The 24073-nt window shown below is 41.6% G+C and overlaps 2 protein-coding genes across 9 annotated transcripts in view; one reads left to right on the top strand and one right to left on the bottom strand.

Annotated features, from left to right (window-relative positions):
• Positions 1–1360, bottom strand: part of taok3a (TAO kinase 3a) — an 86070-nt gene extending 84710 nt beyond the window's left edge. Inside the window, exons 1-2 of one of the 5 annotated variants that reach the window (XM_046034706.1) lie at positions 979–1360; positions 644–714 (exon numbers count right to left, since the gene is read on the bottom strand). The gene's annotated coding sequence lies outside the window, so the exon portion shown is untranslated. Of the gene's footprint in view, positions 1–643; positions 715–779; positions 909–978 lie in introns of those variants that run through there. The other 4 variants (XM_046034707.1, XM_046034703.1, XM_046034708.1 and 1 more) reach the window with 4 other exon arrangements.
• Positions 1361–4999: 3639 nt separating this feature from the next.
• Positions 5000–13733, top strand: suds3 (SDS3 homolog, SIN3A corepressor complex component). Of its 4 annotated transcripts, XR_006822451.1 has the most exons (13): positions 5000–5204; positions 6813–6882; positions 7022–7077; positions 7560–7631; positions 9357–9376; positions 9507–9663; positions 9952–10047; positions 10256–10317; positions 10416–10437; positions 10795–10900; positions 11724–11808; positions 12782–12972; positions 13324–13733. XR_006822451.1 is itself a non-coding variant. In XM_046034713.1 (12 exons), exons 1-12 carry the CDS (start codon positions 5093–5095, stop codon positions 12878–12880), a joined length of 957 nt encoding a protein of 318 aa, XP_045890669.1. In that variant the 5' UTR covers positions 5000–5092; the 3' UTR covers positions 12881–13733. The 4 variants fall into 4 exon arrangements, 3 of the variants coding, with proteins under 3 accessions (XP_045890669.1, XP_045890672.1, XP_045890671.1); XM_046034713.1 differs by having other exon boundaries at positions 12782–13733; XM_046034716.1 differs by lacking the exon at positions 5000–5204 and adding an exon at positions 5364–5528 and having other exon boundaries at positions 12782–13733.
• The last annotated feature ends 10340 nt before the right edge of the window (positions 13734–24073 follow it).

Below are 24073 nucleotides of genomic sequence, written 5' to 3'. Positions count from 1 at the left end.
AGTGCAGATGATGGCCTCTTGGATCATTCAAGCATGAAGGGACTGAAAGATGAATTACGTGTTGGTATTGCATTTGCATTAAATTAATGTATGCCACTATTACAATCGAAATCGCAAATAAAATAAAAGTGTCAATGATGCAGGTAATGCTCGGCTGGTGAACGAGTGCGGAGAGACGTAGTAAATGTAACGTAGTAAAATGTGGTTCGGGTCATGTGTTGTGGACGTTACACCGTCTCAACCGAGAGCCATTGTGACTCTGCGTTGATAGTAAAAATCTCACTCACAACAGTGTAGGATGCAATGGAAGGTACCACAGTCATTTTGGATGTGACAAGACTCACGCAGATTGGCCCACATTGCATGACAATGCTAAAATTACACCCGGGACAAGTTTACACACCGTCCAGCCGCCTTTTAAACCCCATCAACGACACACTTCATTACAACCTGTCGTCCGTTTGCTCTCCATATATCCCCCCCCCCCCGAGGAACAAACCAAACAGTAAAAGCGGCTCCCCCGTCACTTCACAGCGTAACGTTAAGTGTCCAAATTTCAGCGTAGATGTGAAGCAGGTGTAGAAACACATCAATCATCAAACATGCACTTCGCTCAAGACCTTTAAAAAGCAAACCTACGCACTTAACGTTAACCCCGGCGATCTGGTGCAGGTCTCCGTACTCCACCACCTCAGAGTAGAGACGTTACTGGAGCTGCGTTCAAACAACAAGCAGAACAACGTCAAAAAAAACAAAAACAGGCGACGGAGGTCACTTACAATTTAAGGTGCAAACTATGACCGCTCATTTATATCCACTTTTTACTGCTTTGCCGTTCAGCTATCGCAGCTTAGCCGTTGAGACAAGAGGAAGTGTCATTTCAGTTTGAGAGCGCGAGGCTAGCACGAGCTGTTAACCGTTAGGGGGGGGGGGTGCAAACAGTGACAGCAACACAACAACAGAGAATCAGACGCTCACCTTAGTGTAAAACTCGTCGTTGTTGAAAAGCGTTACTCACTTCTTCGGGGGCAATTAGTCCGACTCTGAAGATGTGTGCGACTTTGCGAAGTGCTGTCAGTTGGTGTGGACTTCCTGAATGACGGAGCCGCAAGAGCACAACCCCTCGCCCGTGTTTGACAGTTAGTTTGACAGGCAGGCGGAAATAAAGTTGTCTCGTGTCTGGTGGAGGGGTCCGCTGAAAAACACTTTCCAGGTTTATTTTGCACAGAATAAACACCACATCGACTGTATTTTCCAAGTATCTCGTGCTCATTTGGTTTACCAAAATCAACAAGCATTAACAGCATTAAATATCTGCTTCGTAATGCTGCTTTACGTATCAAGTGCTAATGTAAAAGTAAGCGACCGACGACGCTACACATTTATTTCCTTTGAATATCATTAAAGATGCATGAACTGAGTCATCCCGATTCTGTTGCAACTTCAGTGGTGGCAAGCCACTTCGTCTCCTGAATTTATTCAGTACAATGCTGCCACCTGCTGCTGCTCATTTAAAGTTCAACTGTAAAACTCTTAAAGCTGTTTAATATCAGGAATTTATTAAAACCACACACCTTTAAAAAATAGAATTTAAAAAAACATTAGGATGTAAGCTAGCTGGCTAAAGTGAATCCTTTATTTTAGCAACGTGAGAAAACACACCTTTTATTTGTGTACTTTATGGCATTATTGCATCGATAGAAGCAAATAATATCAGTAATAATTTGAATCTTATTGGCAATTGAGAACCTTTTTATTGTGAAATTTAACCACAACCAAAATCATCATAATGTTGAAATTTAAATACCACTGAATTTATAGCATTTTTTCTTCCTCTTGGAGGGGGGTCATAACACTCAGATGAAAAGTAAATATGTTCAGTATTTAAATTAATAATAAGATAAGATAAATAAGACGAAAGCCTTATTGGTCCCCACAGGGTAAATTCAGGTGTTTCAGCAGCACGTGGACAGAAATAATTAGAGATAACAGAGAAAAGAAGAAATTAATAATTTGAAGTATATCAAATAAAAGTGATGTTATAGTAGCAGCAAACACAGCAAGGTATCCAATAAGTCAAATAATAATCTAATAATTCAAGGCAGTTCTGAAAACTCTGGTTGCTCCGATTGTATTGGTGGAATTGAGACACCAAAATTGAGGATGTAAAATTCAAACTCAAGCAGCGAGCCTGAGTGGATCTAATTAAACTTCAGTCCTATTCAAGTTGTGGTTTGTCAGTCATTTGAAAAGTCTAATCTGCCTAAAATACGAACAAGAAAATTATCCTTAGTAGCCCGGATACTCAAGTCTGAATTTTTCATCTAGGTTTTGGTGCCTTTCAGTGTGTCTGTTCATATAGCCATGATGCTACCTCAGTATCTTCCATGTCTGTTCAACATAATACAGTAATACAGAAGCCACATAAAAACTTCTACAAGTGGCTGGTATTGACAACATATATGGCCAGTGGAGTAAAGGCTCAAGCTAAGTGTCATTTTCATTATTAGCAACTTTCCAGATTAATCAACTATTAATCTACTAATACTACTACTAATCAATTATTTGACCAATAAAAGGTCTAGAAAATGTCTGTAAGTGTCCCATAGTCCAAGGTGACAGAGGTTGTTAGGTCTGACCAACAGTCAAATATTCATACTGTCAGTATTCTGACATAACAGAGGGTTCAATCCATTAACCTCTGGTTTATCAGACCAGCACACATCCCAGATTGAACCCACAATCCCTGGTTTAGGAGGCCAGAGCCTTATCCATTAGGCCACTGGGGCCTCAGTGTGTGAGGGAGCCACTGTACACAGATTAGTATTGTCTGGTATTAACAACACAAGAATCGTTATCACAAAGGCTCCGTTTCTATGGCCAGGGATGGCAGCCTTTGTAGGACGTTAATTCAGTGAGTGCTTAGTGTTGTTCATTGTAGTCTAACCTGCAGACTACTTGTTTGGTCTATAAAACGTCAGACAAAAGGGAAAAATACCTGTTACCCCAATACCTAGTTTTTTACAGTCCAAAACCCAAGACATTCAGTTTACTAACTATAAAAAATAGCAGTTCAGTCAATATCAGTTTTGTCATTGTAAAAAATAAAATAAAATCAACTAATCGGCAGCAGCAAAAGGCTTTCTAGAGGTGGCGTCCACATCTCTTACAAATCCTCAGGGGGCTATTTAAAATTTTAAGTATTTGTTTATTCATATATGTACAAAATGTTCCCTAGAAAGCAGTATTGAAAAGTGGATTGTTCTGGTGAAATAAAGTTAATTGAAATCAACTGTAACCTTTGTGATGGTTGCAATTACTTTGCTTCTTTAAAGGCAAAATGCTAAAAAGCACGAGACCTACAGGTTATTATGAACAAACTAACAAACGAGCTTACTGATATTGTTGCTTACATTTGCAGCTGTTACAAAGACAATAAGCTGCACGATGTAGACTTTGGAGTAGTATAGACATTATAGAGTTGGATTTTAGTGAAACGTATTCTGTTTTGACTCAATTCCTGACCATAAAAACTTCCCTGACTGAAAGGTTATTACATCTGATTATTAAGAGGGTGGCTGTGTGTGACTGAACTTGACGTAGACAAGGATCAGTGAACAGAAATAAAACTGAAACAATGAAATGTCATAACATTTTTTGCAAAACCTTTTATAAATACCCACCGGGGTCTAAGAATAGATGAGATTTTGGTGGAGGGGCTGATCTTTTGATTTTACATTTAACTATGGACCTCATTGTGTTTCCCCATGGCATGATGAGACTTAAATGACCATCTGTGCATACATACTTACATACAAGTCAGAGAAGTATGGCTAGACACAGGGCTATATCAGAATCAGAATAAGAATCAGTTTTATTGCCAGGTATGTGTACACATAAGAGGAATTTGACTCAGGATTGTACATTGCTCACGGTGTGCTTACTTATACAATAATAAAATAATAATATAATAATATTAAAATCCGACACAAACTACAGAGTAGACAACACTAATATACACAATATGAACAAAACAATATAGACATATTGACAAAGAGTGCAAAGGTGCAAGAGTAAACTATTCTCATTATGTACATGTTGGAGGTGGATATGATATACAGGTACACATACATGCATACATGTACACATGTACACAGTGTGATGGAGCATAGTGCAAAGGATGCTGGAAAAAATAAATAAGACGTATGACCTTATGACCTGAGCTAGGTGTATTGGTATACAGTATAGCTCCCTTTGAGGACACAGAGGTCATGACCTGTATTGTTTCTGGTAATGTGAGCATCACCCTAGGAGGAGTTAACATTCTACAATTATACACACAAGGTAGATTTTTAAGGCTGATTCTTTTTCCACACAACTTTGACTGTTTTTGGATGCTAAATAAACAGATGAATACCTAATCATAAACCATTTCATCCAAACAAATTAGATGGGTTTATTATACTGTTCCTGGCAGTGTTGGTGAAGCTTTTGAAATAGACTTTATACGAGGTTATTGGTAGGTAATTGATAACGTAAAAAGTGATAAATTGAATGATTAAATGAATGTGAGGAACTGAAAGAAAGTTGCACAGCTCTTTTGGTGCCTGGTCAAAAATGTCTTACAAGTGTTTCAGGTTAACTACTGGATTAGCGTGTTTAAGCAGTGGAAAATATATCTTTAACCGTGGTGGCTCAATTGAAAAACACCTCTACACAGATCATCAGTATAGAGAAAAACTAAATGAGCGAGCCAACCGGCTGCCAAAAGAAAGACACCCGACACCCCCAGATGTTCGTAAATATGCCTGCTTCAATATTTTGCCGTATATTTCACTACGCATATAGAAAACACGCTGATTATTGAGCGGAACTCTTTATCTTTTTCTCTATTATAGTCGTTTTAAAATTAGATTAAATATGTTTTTTCCCCCCGTATGACACCTTAATATCACACACATTGTATATAGGCATAGTGTTAGGCAGCTTGACACTCAGAGGTCCTGGCGGTTGTAGGCGCTGTTCCAAGCAAGCTGCAAAAACACAAATCGATTGTTTATTTTGTGTTTGTTTACATTTTCCAATCGCACAAATGGCTTCGACTTTGCTATCGCCTATGGTGGATTATTACAACGATGAAGAAGAACTTGATAGCGTGGATGAGGACGATGATCGGAGTTTCAGAGGAAGAGATTCAGAAGAAGGTAAGTTAGCGTAGAGCTCCGGCTTGGTCTACTTGTTGGAAAAAACGGACGGAAATGCGCCATTATTGCATAAATGTAGAACATTTTTTGAATGCAGCGTTTAAAGTGATCTACAGATTAAGATCGAGTGGGAACCTCATCATTATTAAACGTCTTTTAAGTGAAATTTGAACAGCTTGTTCTCAACGCTGAAAATCTATCTAGCCCAATGCGAGCTTCAGCCACACGTACTTAGCCTGTTAGCTACATAAGAAGTTAGCTTAGCTTGCTACCCCACTGCCGCCAGCCAAGTTTCTACCCAGTCAAGAAGCATTTCAGAAGCAGGTGATGTAAACTAGCTCAACACTGGCTGAACGCCTCCAGTGCTGACAGAATACTGAGTTCATGTTTGAGCTCGTATTTGTTTCCACGCTAACTAGCGGTTCAATGCTAACGTTGCGCTCAAAGCATCAATCGGCTTTAAACATTATTGGCCAGACTGGCTCTACGTTATTGTGCAGTACATCGTTGCTAGCGAAACGCGACTGTAAATTAAGTTAACTGTAGACATGGTTCAGCCCACCTGGACTATAACAGTTCTAACAAATTATATTCCCACATAGCGTCAATTAGCCAACAACTGCGTAACGTTAGCTCCGAGCAGTGACAGGTCGGCAGGCAGGCGAAACCCTGCGTGCTGTGTCCACTGCACTGCCCCTTTCACACTGTTCAGTGAGACAGGACGGATTGCAGTGAAAGACAAGAGGAAAGCAAGGCGATGACAGCACTACAAGGTTAGCTAGTTTCCTGACTCCCGAGCGAAGAGCTGGACTTGTGGTTTTTTTTTTTCTCTCCTCCGCATATGTTGACGGGTCTCATACGCTTAACTACGTGAGCTAGAATCGGGTTACTCTTTAAACAGTGGACTAGCTAACTTCAGCTAGCGCGTTCATGCTAACCGAAAATGAAAGCTGCTGTGTCAGCTTAATACGACGGGCCCTTACCCTTCTTATGTGTCAGGTTTTGAAGGTAGCACCGAGGGACTTGTGTCAGCTGCTGTTTTTAAACTTGGCTCCCAAGTTTGCCACATCGCACTAGCCTAAACATGTTAGCTTAGACTTGAGAGAGTTGACGCTGGAGGACTGACAGCAAGTTAGCCGGAGACCGTTTCTGATTAAACCTACCATGCGGCAAATGCTGCATCAAAGTAACAGCTATATTTATATCGGTCGTTATATTGATGTAACTGGAGTCCATTTACAAGCCATATCTTTGTCTAGCGAAACTTATTTCTGTTGTCGACCCGAGAATATATTGTGTATGATCTTTCATGGCAAACTTGTATTTTCCCTGGTTCCCTAATCAAACAAATCGGAGGACATTCCCAAGCAGGGTGTTCACCATTACCTTGCCAGTGCCACGCACGTCCTTTGATCTGCACAGATATGTTTCCTCAACTTAACTGCATCAAGTCTGTGTTGGAAAAGCAATTAAAAATCAAACAACAACACACAGTTATATCGTTGTACAGCATGCTGAAATGATCACTTATAGAGTATTTTGTAAAACAGAATCAGTTTCATATTTTAGGTGAGAGAGAGTTTTTAGTTGATGCTTCTCCTTTTCCAGACACGGAAGATGCCAGTGAAACAGACCTGGCCAAGCACGACGAGGATGACTATGTTGAAATCAAAGAGCAGTAAGTGTTTTGCCAACAGTGGATCAGCTGTTGTGACCTTCAGTGAAAATCATTTGAAGGTGAAAGCTTTGAATGTTTGCCCCAGTGCTGCACAAGGTGAAAGGAAATGTGATATTGTCTCTGGCTTATTTCATTGCAGAATGTACCAAGACAAACTGGCCTCCCTGAAAAGACAGTTGCAGCAATTACAAGAAGGTAATCACCTTTTTTCTTTTGACAGAAACGTATGGTGTCGTGGGGAGACAGGGCACAGCCAGATCCTAACTGGTTACTCATGGTTGTGGTTACGGATTACATCATCAGCCCATTAAGGCAGTTTGAAAATGCAGCCCCTGTCTCTGTCTTAAAAGAGAAGCCTGCTGAGAAACAGACGATAACTAATGACAAACAGTCCTCCACGAACAGCTTTTTGGCAGTTTCAACGTACAGTGTCCCACGACCTCTCTATTGCTCAGACTGATGTGGAGGGAAATGTTGTGGGCTCTTCCAAATGTAGGTGCAGTTTCAGTGTAGACTAGATCGAGGATGCCAAATTTTACCAGTGAAACAGATATTTTCTCAGTATTTGAGTTTTAATAACTTAAGAATTGACTTCCTCTCACACAAACATAAGTAATTTCTAAATCAAACATTTTGATTCCAGACATCTTCTCTTCAATGACACTTTCTCCTTGCAGGTACACTGCAGGAGTATCAGAAGAGGATGAAGAAGCTGGACCAGCAGTACAAAGAGAGACTCCGAAATGCAGGCAAGTTGAACGATATTTAGAGGCAGAACACACTGTGCTTTGCTTCTGATGAGTCCACACCAATCATGAGATCCAGACTATTACACTTTTGGAGTGGTTTCTGCTTTAAGTGTGGTTTGTTTGGCCTGGGGAGAACTATGGCAATTAACGGTGCTTCAAAACAACTGCTTGGAGGTAAAAACCAACCATCATCTCTAAGAGGGAAAGCAAACACTTTCAACCACAAATTTCGTGGTAATCTCTAGGTGTAACCCGCTGCTCCAGAGAACGTACTACACAGTCCTGACTCGAACCAGCGACCTCGGGTACGGGAGGCAGACACGCTGATGAGGAGGCTAAAACCCATGTTTGGGGCTAAAACCTCTGGCGTCTGTTGTGTCTTAGGTGTCGGGAAAATAGGTTGACTCACTGCACAGCTGCTTCCGTCACATAGGCACCATTTGATTACGATTCAGAGGGCTGCAAGCGATGATGAAGTCACTGTGTGACTACTTGGTACTGTTAAAGCAAAATGTTCGTAATGATCCATGATGAATTTACTTCCAATATATTTTATCAATAAAACAAATGGAAGCAATGTGGCAAGTCACTTGGAAAGCTCCTCCGGGTGGAAACGTGTAATATAGATTACTCATGTTTGTCGTGGTTCCAGAATATTTTAGTGTGGTTTGACACATTCTTGCACACACCGTGGCTCTTGTCCAGGTCCTTTTTCCCTTCAACTTCATAGAAGTAAAAGTGCTTCCATACGGTAGCTTTTAATGCAGAGGGTGCCGGTCTGATTTTTCGCTCAGCCATCTTGTGTCGCTGTTATGTGCATGCCACAGACTCTCTGAGCACGGCACTTCCACCTTTTGCGTTCCATCAACATTTCATTATCAGTTAACATTTACATTTGTGAATCTGTTTTGAATCGTCTACGTCGTGATGCATCTAAGAATCGATCCCCACCCCCAAATAAATAAATATTACTGTTACTATCTTGTATTTGTTTTAGTATGAACACCAGAGACAATACATTATGGCAAAGAGTGTGAGTAAAGCTGTGCAGGCAGGCATTGTGAATTCACCCCAAGTTTTTGTCCTGACTAATTTTAGAATTGGGCCAAATTTCTGCCAGATCAGTTGTTGTTTGAGAGGGTTTGTTATCGTTTGATCAACGATGATCAAAATTGGGGCAGCGGCTGTGTTTACATTCATCATGAGCACCAGTGACATGACTGAGCCGTCTTCCTTTCTCTCCGCTCTCCAACCCGTCCATCTTCCACCATTTGACAGTTTTAATTATATCGGTTACTTTATTGTCGTTGACTCAGTGGCTTGTGTGTGTGTGATCAGTTGTTTCATTTTCTCGCTGTGTGTGCCAGAATGTTACTTACTGTGTTTGTTCGGCCCAGAATGCAAAATTCAAAAACAAACACAGGCTCTTGTAATTGACCCACAATGGCCCCAGTGGCGGACAGTAGTAGCATTCATGAATGATGAATTGACTATTCAACATAAATGTCAAAAGGGGCAAAACACAGTAAAAGATGCATTCTTCCCCATGTCTTTTAAGTTGGTAGCTATTTGCTAAATGTTACAGGGTATTTATGCTGTAAGGCCCTGTACTGCAACGTCTTCTTGAGCTCTCTTTATAGTCTTCAGGGTAACCAAATTTGACTTCAGTTGTCAAAGTCAAGTTTGTTTTACATGACCAGTTGTGTTTTTCTTTCCCTTTTACAGATCTGTTTCTCTCTCTGGAGGTGAGTGTAAAAGCTTGCTGACCAGCCGATGTGGTTTATACCAAATCGACCTTTTTAACTTTTTCTGGTTTTGCAAGGAAAACATCCCTTCTTTCGTTTTCCATTGTTTCTGTCTGTCAACATTCTGCAGACAGAGCAGGTGGAGAGGAACTACATCAAGGAGAAGAAGGCAGCGGTGAAGGAGTTTGATGATAAAAAGGTTGAACTGAAGGAAAACCTAATTGCAGAGCTGGAGGAGAAGAAGAAGATGATCGAGAACGAAAAATTAACAATGGAGCTGACAGGCGGTAAGGGAGCCAGAACAGGATTATTAATGAGGGACTTGCTCAGCAGAAGAGAGAGAGAAATGGGGTAAAAAAGAAAGATGTGGTTGGAAGTTTTTCTCTCTACACACTTTAATATTAAGTTGTCTGATTTAAAGTAGGACTTTCAGAAACGGTAATTTAAAATGTTGGTGTCTGTTCTTTTGAATTGTCTGTGTGGGATATTTGTTTTTCATAAATCACAACTGCTGTGCTTTTTGTGAAAAATGTTATTGTTACATCAAAATTTGTCATTATTTCTTTCGTGCATAGACTCAATGGAGGTAAAACCTATCATGACTCGAAAGCTGAGGAGACGGCCCAACGACCCAGTCCCAATACCCGACAAACGGAGAAAACCTGCACCAGATATCCTTTGCGTGAATGTGCGGTCTCTGATTTGCTACAGTTAGCTGTCACCTCAGATGAATATGTGAGGTGTACATTATTCAGTATTTTTTTACTGGCAGTATTTGCACTTTCTCAAGATAGATTTTCAGTTTAAGGGAGGAAAGAGGTAAAGGTCAGGTTCCTCAGCTAAGTTGTGTTTCAAACTGCCTTCCTTAACACTTCAAACCTCAGCTAAATTATTTGTTAACGGATGAACAGATAATGGAAGATCTAAGAACACTTAATAAGGTAAGTGTTTCTGAATTTTGTTTATTATGCATGTCCCTGCTGAATCTGATTTTGTTCTAAAGGTTTCTTTTAAACATTTCCCACCTTGTCTTTTACAGCTTAAGTCACCAAAACGGCCAGGTATGTCAGTGCTCACCTTTTTTTACAGTTCATTTCCACTTGTCATGCACAGTGAGTTCTCTAGTTTAAGAAATAGTTGGTAATTTAGGGAAATATGCCCATTTGCTTTTTTGCAGAGTTAGATGAGATAATCATGTTTCATGTCTGTATGCTAAATATGAAACTACAGCCAGCAGCTGGTTAGCTTAGCATAGCACAGGGAAAACAGCTATCCTGGCTTGGTCCAAAGGCAAAGGAATCTGGACTTGAGTAAATAAGCATATTTCCCAAACTGTCCCAAAACTATTCCTTAAAACATGAAACTATTTGTGTATAGGTTTTGTATGGTGATACTAATCAGGTGTTTTGTGTCTTCAGTGTCTCCCTCGACTCCAGAGCACGTTCCCTCGGCTCCCATGGAGAACCCTTCGCAGCGTTACGAGGCGCGCATCGAGGAGGGGAAACTTTACTATGACAAAAGATGGTGAATTCAAAACTTCATCCTTAAAACGTGCATCTCAGTGTTTCCCCAGACATTGTGCCATTTCCCACATAGCTTGACTACAGCTTGTGTCACCACTAGATGGCCACATTGCCCTGGTTTGGATGGCTTTGGTGTTTGGTTGTGTCTTCAAAAAGACATTTTATAACTACTTTGATAGCAGCCTCTTTTTGTCTGAGCTACAGAAAGATATATTTCTTAGGAGCCACTGAATAAGTGCTTGTGCTTGAAGCCTCTATAGAAACACATATTCAGAGAAGGTGGCTGCGTTCTGCTGTGATGCACAGATAGAGAGTATGAAAATCCACAGCCAGACACGGCTTTGATGCCCTTCTGTTAGTCTGCATCAGACATGTGTCAGCACATACGGTAATTTGAAGAGGGGTAAAAATAAGAGATGTCTGTGTTATTAGCGAGGAGGAGCGAGCTATGAGGTATATGCACTTTTCTTTCAAGGCAAAGTGTCATTTATTCACTGGTAAAGAAGACACCACCACCGGAAAGCCTTCTCAAAGGCTTATTATTCTTCAGTGGCCCCTTAATGATCAAATACTTTTATTTTTCAGTCTTTTCCCTGGGTTGGTTCTGTCCTCTTGACAGTTTGTAGCCATTAAAAAAAAAAAAAACAGGCTTTTTGTTTTGACTTTCCAGTCCCAATTATCTATTTAGTGCCATCTCGGGTGGAATGTGGTTTATTCACCTGGGTTTATGTATTATGAACGCCTCTCCTGTCTGCACCTATGCCTATCCATCATTCCTCACTTTGAATGGCGAATTTATGCGGTGTATGTGTTTATGCTGACAGGTACCACAAGAGCCAGGCCATCTACCTGGAGTCAAAGGACAACACAAAGATTAGCTGTGTCATCAGCTCAGTGGGGACCAATGAGGTGAGCTTTACTCACTCAGTTCCTGTCGCATATAGGCTGGTGATCTGATATATTTTCCTTACTTTCGACAAATCCTATGACAAGACCAATGAATTGGTTCTTCTGACAAGTGTTGAAGAATTGTAGCCAAAGCTTGATGTATTTTATTATTCTGTGCCACAGAGCTCCATTGTTCCAAAAAACATTAAAAACACATCAGTGACCCACACTGTTGCACTGGGTGACGTGTTCCTTCATTACCATGAACAAACACACTGTAGTTTATTTTGACTCAAGCTCACATACACCCATCCTGCTGCTGTAAATACTCACCAGAGCGCCAAATGTGTGTTAATCCACAGCTGAAAATAGTCTCCAACGAATGCACTATTTACTCCTGTTTGGGTAACTGTTGGTAAAAAATAAAAATACAGTGCCCAGCTGTCCAGTTTTAAAAAAGGAAATTAAACATTTTGTGACAAAAAACAATTATGTATAAAATAGAAACAAATTGGCTTTGGTCTGCAGTCACAGACAGGTTGGGAAGTGAGCCATTGTCAGTAATGGTCTTTTGATTGGAATTTGTTAACAATTAGTAAATTACTGACTAAGACCAGTGTGATCATTTTTTTTTAAGTGTTGATTGTGTAGTGGAGGGTGAGACAATATTACTTGCTTGACTGTTACCAGCCACAGATTTGTTTAACAGATTTTACTAGTGTTCGACTAGTAACAAGTGCTAATTTCCCACTCTAACCAACACAAGACTATCGCTAAGAAGGAATGATCACTGGGAAAGGAAAGTTCATTCATTCCTTTGAGCATTCTGGAAAAATGTGAGAATGCAGTTTGGCTGTCTTCTCACAGTCTGGCTTTTAGTAGATAATTGTGGGTCATATTGGCATATCTTGCCAGCGACAGCTACTTTGGAATGTATATGTGAATGTATGTTATTTTTTAATGACTATACTGAGGGATTGTCTTTGTTGTCCAGATTTGGGTGAGGAAGACGAGCGACAGTACAAAGATGAGGATTTACCTGGGACAGCTGCAGAGGGGAGCGTTTGTCATACGCCGACGGTCGGCTGCGTGAAACACCTCTGCAGCCAGCCCCCATCTGGCCATTTATCCATCCATCCATCCACTCGCTTGTTCATCCACTGTTTCCCTATGTGGTGCATCTCAGTTGAGTTTGACATGTGCCCTTTTACTCAACATATGAACTACCCCCCACTACTCAAGCAAACACACACATTCAGTCTTCCCAGGCCTAGACTGTCTAATCAGATTTGACCTGTTTTTCCGACATTAGCCAAATGCTAGTACAGTAAAAGTGGTCATATACACAGCTGACAGTTTTGCAACATTATTTGTCACTGTGTGGCATGTGTGTGAAGGCGGTTGTGGTCATAAAGAAGCTTACTTTGATTTTTGTCTCGTGCTGTCAACAGAAATTTTTTCTACACCGTGTAGTCTTTATTTACATTTACCACTTAAGTTATTTTCTTACACAGCTTCATGTTGACCCACCCACAGAAACGTCTTCAAGTCTTCAAGCCTTTCAAACTGTCTCACTGGCGATGAGTAACAAAGCAAGCACTGAAAAACAGCAGAGGAACTACTTCAGGTTTGGATGACATGAATCTCTTGACTGAAGAAGTTACAGAAGTTTCCTTATACCAGGAGTCGTGCCATTTTCAAACCAATATGCCCTTTGCACTGTCTTCAAGAATTGGAGGCTGCTTGTTATGCTGATTTTTGTCCTAATATGTTTAAAAAGTCCTCTTTTCTCTTTTGGGGGAAAAAAATGTATTTTGAGGTAGTTGTTTTATGTGATCCATATGTGAACAATCTGGATTAGTTCAACTGTATTTGCATGTGGAGCATTAAGTTGACTGTTGATTTGTACTGTGTTCCATTTTATTAAAATGTTTTCTGCATTTTAATAATTTGATGAAACAATTCATTGCTTTGATATTTCTGAAATACATAAACAAGTTTGCAGTCATGGTAATCAACAATGTTACTTAAAAGACTTTTGTCTTGACTTGAGCTTCTGTTGTGTACTAGAGGGTGACACAGGAGTGAGTTTTCAGCCTCTGTCCCATCCCACTCCCACAAAAATACTGTTGTTCCTTCCAAATCCCATAACTGAATTTAAAAAAATCCAAAAAATCCAATCCCAACCCCGACTTTTTAAAAATATCAGAGAATAGCGTTTGGTCACATTGGAACTGCATATTTATGTATCTCCTGTTGTCTTTATCCCCTGTCCTGTCCCAGTCCCTTGATGAATAGTGAAATTAACTCCCATCCTGTTGGAAACCCAAAAAATGTCAGCCTCTATTGTATACTAACAAGACTTAATAGTCTTCAGTCATGCTAATAGGTCAGTGAGGCTCTACTTGGGCACAATGGTGCTTTGAGCTAAATCCTAGTGTCAGCATGCTAACATGCTGATGTTTAACAGATGTTTATCATGTTCACCATTGTAATTTAGCATGTTAGCATGCTAACCTTTTGTAATTATCAAACACAAAGTACAGCTTTGCCTGATGGGACCTGTCATCAGTATTTTGTCATAAGCCAAAGTATTTGTATTATAAGTAAAATTTGAAATTTTAGCCTGATGAGGGTGCTAAAGGGAAAGTCTGTGGATCACCAAAGTTGGTAGGATTTCTCCTGCTTGAATCCCAGAGGGACCGTGAATGTGTGAAGAAATTCCTGTCTGGATTGAAGGGTTGGGCTGACCAACACTGCCTATGTCTCACCTGGCTGCATAACAGACTAGGGCTGCTGCTTACACCACACAGCCTGTGTAGACATGGCTCAGCATCGGGCTTGTCTAACTTGTTGATCCGCATCATGAAAAAATGATTGCCTTTTGCAATGTAACAACTTTTCACAAGCAGTTTGTGTTACTATATGTCTAATTCGAATCCCGCAATTACTAAATATTGACCATTTAGGGTCAGCGTAAATGAGCTCTGAACACAAATCAACACCTTATCATTTCATTTACTGTCAGATATATATATACACTTAAAAGTTGATATGGTAAATTTGTTAGCAAACTGCAAATACAGAGCAACGTTAGCATTCATTTGGAGTTGTGCTCCTAGTGACCTAAGTGTATCTTATTTTAGCTCTGGTTTCACTATGTTCATCTGCTAGTTCTATTTCGTATAGGCTTCGCCCTCTAAGGCTATCGCTATTGGGTTTACCCCTTGCGCGCGCCTGCGCGGCACTGAGAATTTTAGTCTACGCCCACCCACAGCATGGGCCTCTCCTATGTCCACACCCTTCGGCTCCCTATTTTCTTCAGCACTGAGCTTGAAGTCTAAGAGCATAGAAGACCAAAAGAAGAACAAAAAGAGTAATCTGCCTGCAGCGAGAAGAACGATGTCTTCCTACCTGCTGGCTAGAGTGTGGCGAAGCGATGCCACTTCCGTCTGGCTGTGCGACGTCTGCAAGATGGGCTTCATCCTGCCGGGGGATCTTCATCCCCGATGTGAGGCTTAACTTCTTGTCATCCGCCCTCTGATGTGGCAGCCCACACGCTCGCTGGACGAAGCGATGAGGATGCTGTTGCCGGAGGAGTAGGAGTCAGACGACTCCGCCCCCTCCCCCCACGGGTCCCCTAGCTGCTCTCCTCTTCCCCCGTTCCAACCTCCAGAGAACATCAACCCTGGCCTTCATGAGGGTGATCCCAGTCTCGAGTGGGCTCTCTCTCTCTGATGTGTCCATCCGGCTGTCCGCCGCCAGCGTGGTTGAGGCCCCGGTGAGCCTGGACGGGCTTTTCGGGCCTCAGTTCCGGTCCCTCGTCGACACTGCGAGGTCCGCGGCTCAGGAAGCAGAGAGCATCAGGCAGCATAGGCTCGTGGGATGGGCTCGCCCTCCCCGCCCCCCGGCGGGACCGACGCGACCGACAGAGAGACCGCCAGCGACACGGCCGGCCCGAGGCTGCTGCGGCTTCAGCTCCTTATGTCGTTCCCCGTCCCTCTCCACCGGCGGCTGCCCCGCCGGCACAGCGCTGCGCTCCCAAGGCTCTGCCTCTGGCCTGCTCATGGTCCAACCCCCCTGCGCAGCCTCGCCACCCTGGGAGGCCCCACTTTGGGGGGAAATGCGGCGGAGTGGCTTCTCTTCATGGTCACCAGAGCACCTCATCATCATCTCCATCCCGATCTGGTGGCCCAGAGCTGGCTCCGGTTCGGCAGGGCAGAGGTGGATCTGTTTGCCAACAAGGAGAACGCTCAGTGTGCCCTTTGGTTTTCACTGAGCCCACAGGAAGTCCCCCCGCTGGGAGTGGACGCCTTCGCTCACCCCCTCAGCCTCGGCCCTCGGCCTCCCATGCCGCGCCATCGGTGCTCGCGCGCACGCCGACACCAATGCCGCGGTCAGCGGGTGACTGGGTGGCTCATTATGGCTCTGTGCAGGTGAATTATGCTAGGTGGTACCGTATGGGCCAGTGAGGCGAAGCCTATATGAAATAGAACGGGGGTTACGTACTGTAACCCGGATTATATGAGTATAGGTGCAGCCCTCTAAGTTGTAGGCCTCACTGGACCTTGGTTCTCAGTGCTGAAGAAAAGGCATTTGGGAGCCAAAGGCTGGGTCTCACCGTTGTGTGTGTGTGTGTGTGTGTATATATACAAGGTGCGGACGTAGGAGGGCGTAGACTAAAATTCTCAGTGGCAGCCGCGCTGAAGGGGTAAACCCAATAGTGATAGCCTTAGAGGGTGAAGCCTATTCTCATAGAATCCGAGTTACAGTACGTAACCCCTGTTCCTAACTTTGTATTTTGGTGCTGAGCAGCCAGCAGACAGTGGGTTTCTAGAGCTTTTTTGCTGCTGCAGCTGGAAACAAGTTTGATGAGTGCAGCATGACTCAGCCAAAGGGGTGAAATTGCATGCCAGAAAACCAAAAAACTGTGTTGAATTTTGCTGAAACTGCACAGTCAGGTGGTAATTCTCTCAAACAAGTCACATACAACTAGTTGTGTGATACTTTGTTAATATAACAATATTGACTATAGACTCTTTAAATGAGCACAAATATACACTCACTGGCCACTTTATGGTACACCTTGCTAGTACTGTGTTGGAACCCTTTTGCCTTCAGAACTGCCTTAATTCTTCGTGGCGTACTTTCAACAAGGTGTTGGAAACATTCCTCAGAGACTTTGGTCTGTGTTGACATGATAGCATCACGCAGTTGCTGCAGATTTGTCAGCTGCAGATTCATGATGAGAATGTCCCGTTCCACCACATCCCAAAGGTGCTGTATTGGATTGAGATCTGGTGACTGTGGAGGCCATTGGAATACAGTTAACTCATTGTCATGTTCAAGAAACCAGTTTGAGATGATTTGAGCTTTGTGACATGGTGCATTATCCTGCTGGAAGTAGCCTTCAGAAGATGGGTACTGTGTTCATAAAGGGATGGACATGGTCAGCAACAATACTCAGGGAGGCTGTTGAAATGATCCTCAGTTGGTACCAAGGGGCTCAATGTGTGCCAAGAAAATATCCCCCACACCATTACATCACCACCAGCAGCCTGACCCGTTGATACATGGCAGGATGGATCCATGCTTTCATGTTGTTTACACCAAATTCTGACCTACCATCTGAATGTCGCAGCTGAAATCGAGACTCATCAGACCAGGCAACGTGTTTTCAGTCTTCTATTGTTCAATTTTGGAGAGCCTGTGTGAATTGTAGCAGTCTCCTGTTCTTAGCTGACAGGAGTGGCACCCGGTGTGGTCTTCTGCTGCTGTAGCCCATCTGCTTCAACGTTCCACATGTTGTGCGTTAAGAGATGGTGTTGTGCATACCTTGGTTGTAACAAGTAGTTTTTTGAGTTACTGTTGCCTTTCTGTCATCTCGAACCAGTCTGCCCATTCTCCTCTGACCTCTGACATCAACAAGGCATTTTCGTCTACACAACTACCGCTCACTGGATATTTTCTCTTTTTCGGACCATTCTCTGTAAACCCTAGGGATAGTTGTGCGTGAAAATCACAGTAGATAAGCAGTTTCTGATATATTCAGACCAGCCCGTCTGGCACCAACAACCATGCCACGGTCAAAGTCACTTAAATCCCCTTTCTTCCCCATTCTGATGATTGGTTTGAACTTGTCATCTTAACCACGTCTACATGCCTAAACGCATTAAGTTGCTGCCATGTGATTGGCTGATTAGCTATTTGTGTTAACAAGCAGTTGAACAGGTCTACCTAATAAAGTGGCTGGTGAGTGTACATGTAATTTCGTAATGCTCTATCGTGTTTGATAATATCTTAAATTGGTCATTAATGTTAACAGTAGGGTAAAGATAAACATTTGAATTGCTGTGTATTTTCCCATGTCAGTGCTCTGTGTCCATTTCATCTGTAGGGGATATTTTTCTACATCACCATGATTTGCCAGCATCTCAATATAATCAACCTGAACCAGTCACATCACAGTTCCACTCCATTCACACAGGTGCTCTCAACCATCCCTCCACTTTGTAAACAGCTGAATTATCCGCCGGCTGAGCAGCCTACCTTTTCCCTCTTGTGTGTCCTATCGCTTTAACCGGATGGCATGTTTCACTTCGCCTGACTTAATGACACAGCCTGACAAGGAGAGCAGTTACTGTTTTGCCATGCTGCACAAAAAGCAAGGCTCATCTCAAAAGGCTTGTTGTCCAGAAGCCGTCACATGTGATTGCTCATCCTCTTGCCATGGCATGAAATGAGCTGATAGTGAATGTGATGCCCGTCTGCTCCCTTTATTGCATCTCATGTCTGGCTTTTGTTTAAGGCCAGAACATCATGCACTGAGGCACTTAATGTGAGATGTGTTTGTATCAGTCTCATAGCTAAACATTGTGGTTTCTCACTTTCGGCCTATTTTAATTGATCTAGAATCAGCAGTGGGACAGAAGGATGTGCCGCCCCCCCCTAAAATCTGATTGGCACCCCCTGGTGCCCTCATACCAGAGTCAAAGATGATAGATCAAACAACCCCAAAAAGACACAAAATGACCACAAGGAAAACAGCCAAAAAGAAATTACATATTACCACAAAGAGATGCGAAAGAGACCGGGTCAGGATGTTTAAATCATTTTGTGAGTGTCTTGTGCCTATGTATGAGGAGTGGATGGCCTTCTACATGTCTTTGTCCAGGGGCCCATTTTCTCTGACACTGTAGCTATTCATAATGTAAAGTTTATTTTTGCCAAGAACCAGGACTTTAAATGTAAGTCTTAACTTATTTTCACTGACTTTACAATACATTGACCCCCCCTTTGGAATTAATAGATCATCATGGCTGTTTGTCCCAATTTCAGTCTCTGTAAAATGGGGGGTGGGAGCAGGTGCTGACTCCTCCAAGTTGAATGGGTTTTGTCAGCTGTTCAGAGAACTCCCACATGACTTCAACGTCTTTCTTATACATGCAGATTACACACACTTAAGTGTTGATGACCCATTTCACTGCCTTATAATCTAACCAAGTAGCAACCCTCACCCTCCGTTCTGCACATCCACACCTTTCAAATTATCCACATTTCTTGCTCTTTGGGTCTGTATCACTGCAGGTGGCTGTTTATACTGTCTTAAATCACTGTGCTGAGTAAGCAAAGGAAACGAGTTGGAGCACTTGAGCATGTAGACAGTTCTCTGGTGATGAATCAATTTTTCCTTGTGCACTATGTCTATTCACCAGAGTGTGTGAAACACCTGCTGTCGCTCGGCATGTGCAAAACAAAAGGAAGCTCTCCAGCCTTCCACGACCAGAAGTCATTACAGCATTCCGGCTGTGGTTTGGGTTTGTTGGTAAATCTCACTGGAGCTGTTATACTCTTTGGTGGTTATTGCTCGTGCGCATAAAAAGTCACCCAGGGCATCAATAAAAATTCCCCTCACAATCTCCCGCCATCCCCAGTTCCAGCACAGAATTCCCTCTTTCATCCTCTTCCTCCTAAATTGAGCATTCGCTCCACTGCATGTTAGCGCTTCAATGCATGGCCACAGGGCGGAGAGCTGCATCTCGCTCTGTGCTATCTGGTGGGAACCGAGTGGGGTCCAGGCAGACTTTGCCTCTGGTGGTCTGAAGAGAGGATGGAAGCTCACTGACAACCCTGCTTTGCCGTGTGTGTGTGTGTGTTCCTCCAGTTTATCACTCTCTAGCAGTCTGCACTGGGAGAGGAATTCATTTACAGTACAAGCTCCTCATTTGACTCTTGATAGCTGACCCCAGGTTATGGAATAGAGTTGCAGCCTCACTGGACCATTTGGCAATATTGATCATTTTAAACATTCACGTTGTTAAGCAGCTACTGCTCATTACAAAATCAGGTCATCGTTTCAGTTATGTATAAGCTCAGTGCTATTCTGTTTAGCTGCTCTTTTGATGTTAAGCACTAACATAAAGCAGAACAAAGTTAAATAAATCATCTGTCTCGGAGGCTAGTGTGTGAGTTTCTGAATTGGATATAGTGTATTTCAAACAATCCATTTGAGTATTGAAATATTTTTTATTTGTGTCTGGAATGCTGCTGTCCTCAGGTACACTCTCCCAAACAAAAGTGAAGCAAACAATTTGAGAAACGCTTAACACCACTTACCATCTTATGCTAGTAGAGCACATTTATTTTTGTGTTTTGAAGCATGAATCTGGTCCATGCAGACCCTATTAAAACTACTTTGTAGAAGAAGTGTGTTTTCCCTAGGAAAAGTTAAGCTTGTACAAATTAAACTTCTTTGTGTGTGTGTGTGTGTGTGTGTTTTTCTCTCAACAGTTCTGGTAATTCAAAGAGAATTGCCTAATGATGATGATAGTCTCCTTTAAACAGTGTCTATGTTTAGCACTCTTAGCACTTGAAGCATGTATTGCAGCCTTTCACACAGCTTTAAGGGATGTGCTGTTATCACAGTTCACGTTTACATTAGCGGGATGAAAGATCTACACATTGCCATATAAACCATGTGATTTCCTGTCTGTTAATTTCACCACCCACAATCATGATCATGAGAGAAATTACTGAATTGTGCAATATCAAACAATTGACAGTCTAGTAACTTAGTACATTTGCTCTAGTACAATTTAATGACTTGAGTACAAGGTTGAGGTATTTACACATTCGCAGATGAAGATTTAAATACAAAACATATGATCAATGTTCAAACTATGATGCCCTGTTATACATTATACTAACAGCATGACCAGAATGCCTTCTGGGCATAAAGTATTACTATGCTGGTTTATTATATTTCCCCATGTTTGTTGTGTGGAAGTTTGATTAAAGCATATAATTTAGAAGTAAGCACCATGTAAGCACATTATTAGCTGAAATAATGAATGTCTATAAACAGGGGTCATGAAATCAGGACCTGTGTGAACGCTGAGGCCCAGGCACTGATTTGCCCTATATAGTAACCCAGCCCTGCCCTAAAGTTTGCTAAAGGCTCTCCATCTACTACTACCACTACTCTTCTGCATGATGAGTACTTTTGATAGAAGGACGTTTTGCTGACAATGTAATGCAAAAATTTTACTTTTTAATGGACTGTTTTTACATTGAGGTATTGCTACTTTGGCTCACAGGATCTGACTTCCAGTGGTGCAATATAATGTCAGGACATCTACTCAAATATTATACACAAGCAGTATGTAAGGTACTTTATGCTGCTACCTTTACTCCACAACAGTTCAGAGGTAAATATTGTACTTCTTACTTCACAGCTTTAGTTACTAGTCACTTTGGATAGTAAGAGTTTACAATAATAATAATATTGATGACACACCAGTGCATCAATCCAGTAATATAGCACATATAACACTCAGGGGCCATTTGCCTGCATAATGACTACTTTTACATTTGATTAAGTTAAATCTAAGCGTGAATTTTTTCTTAAAGTTTTCTTGCATTGCAGATAAATCTGACATTAAAACAAATCTTATCTAATTAAATACTACTCTATACTTTAAGTGCATTTAGCTATTGTGGTATTGCTAGTTTTACTTATGTAAAGGGTCTGAATACTTATTCCACCACTGATGTTTGCTCATCATAGGAAAAGCCCTGTGAGTCCTTTATTCTGCTTAAAAAGAACTCACCAAGATGTAAACCTCATGACCTGTTCAGCCGTAAAACATCATAAAGTTCCTTAAAAAGTCATAAGTTGTAGCTCTAATATTCTGTCGAACACTGTTCACCTCTGTTTAGTCATCAACCTATGGATGCCTACTGGCAGTCATGTCCTGTTCCCTTGGATGAGCACGGGACATGACAGTAGCGAAAGCCAGTATGAATATGTCCTTGACATACAGAACAAGTGATTTATATGAAGAATGGCAGGCAAATATCCCCAAGAGGGGTTTTTGTCGCTGTCATTATTGGCAGTAGTGGTTGAACTACTAGCTACAAGGAGTAGACAAGTGCTGGAGTGGCCATAATCACTTTAAAGAACACTCTCTTGGGCATTATTTTTATATACTTAAGGGTCATGTACAGTGTGAAAAGTAAGAAAGCAAGAAAAGTAGAAAATGAGTTTGCTGGATTCAACTAGATTCAACATGACAACTTATTCCAGTTGTTGCAGATATCCTTTGGTTTATGGGAATTAATAAATAAATGAAAAGAGGAGAGGTAATTTTGAAAAAGCACCAGAATCCATTCCCCATGACTTGAAAATGTAAGTGTATATTCTGTTTGCATGGACACCAGCAATAATGCTTCTTTTTTTGTGTCACACCATTTAAATTGCTATTCAGAATGAGACACACTACTGAAGTCTACAACAAGCTTTTATGCCCAGCCTGTAAGATGACGATGGCTTTTGTTGCAGTGTATGTTTGGAGCTATGGTATAGATCTGAATTCAACTGATTTTATTTTTATTTATTATTATTTATTTATTTTTGTTATTACATAACAAACTCTAAAAACTGTTAATGAATTCCATTGTGATTTCGCCTTTTCAACAAAGAGCATTTCTACCTCCCAGTATTAAGCAATAACCTTCACAATGACTTTGGAAAAGTGAGCTCAGTCTTCCACTGATTAGATTTTCTCTGATAAGAGGGATATATCTAGTCAGCCATCTCAGTCTCTCCACACAAGGTCCCCAAAGGAATCAAAACTTTGTTTCCTCTGTAACCTCTCTGGAGGTATCTCAGCTTTCAGAGGGGGTTTTCATGGACTGAAAGATGGACCATGCAGTCATCTGTAAATAGCTATTCAGAATACGTTTGTCATGCAATTTCTGCATTCATGGAGCTCCTCGAGGTGCTTCATCACCACAGGAGAGGCCCCTACCTTGAAAAGACAGATGGCGTATTGCCTTGCGGGAGCCATATAGGCATATGGAAGATGCAGCCCATACAATTCATCTCTCCATCAAGTGCGGCTATATTTTCACATCTACTCTTAAAGGAAAAGTTTGACATTTCGGGATATACGCTCATTGCTTTTTTGCCGACAGTTAGAAGAGAAAATGTCTTTCCAGTCTTAAGCTAAGCCAAGCTAACTGGCTACGGGCTGTAGCTTCTTGTTTATTGTGCAGGCATGAAACTGGTATCAATGTTTATGTTGTCTAACTCTTGGCAAGAATGTGAATAAGCTTGCTTCACAATATGTCAACCTAGACCTTTAAAATATGTTCTGATCTGACTTTCATTAACAGAGACACACACATTGACATCTGTCATTCTAACCAAAAACACTTGTTTGAGAATTTGAGGGTGTTTCCTAGATTACACTCTCACGCCTTACAAAAAAAAAAAAAGGTTTATTGGGTGCCAGCTGAGTTGAGGTGGTGTTCTCACCAAATTAAAGGTGTAAATGCTATAGAGTTCAAATAAACAGCTGCAAACATGCCAGAAGATGTGACTGCACTGAGGTTACTAGACAAATCCAAATTTGTGCAATGTAACCAGCCAGAAGCAGACACACCTTCATTTTAGAATTTGAGGAAATACTAATCAACTGCAGCCCAAGCAATTGATGAGAGCAGATTAAAATGAATAAGATGAATGATTTAACGAATAACATCACTGGGCTTTGCTTCAGCAGCAAGCTATTTTTAAAAATCAGTGATTGTGTATGATATTTTCCAAGAGACAGAGGGTGTTGTTCTTTGGAATCTACTCAGTCTTTTCTTCTGTCTCTCTCGCTGTTACTGTAACGTTGTCATTGCAAAAAATTAATGTTCTCTCACGGTATTGGCCTCAGATTCCCAAAACTACATTAATTCTACACTGCATGACATGTTCATTAGCTCAACAATTAGCCAG

The sequence above is a fragment of the Micropterus dolomieu genome, linkage group LG21, assembly GCF_021292245.1.
Source record: "Micropterus dolomieu isolate WLL.071019.BEF.003 ecotype Adirondacks linkage group LG21, ASM2129224v1, whole genome shotgun sequence".
Classification (NCBI taxonomy): domain Eukaryota; kingdom Metazoa; phylum Chordata; class Actinopteri; order Centrarchiformes; family Centrarchidae; genus Micropterus; species Micropterus dolomieu.
The sequence above is the reverse complement of the archived record's forward strand: the minus strand, read 5'-3'. Positions and strand labels throughout refer to the sequence as shown.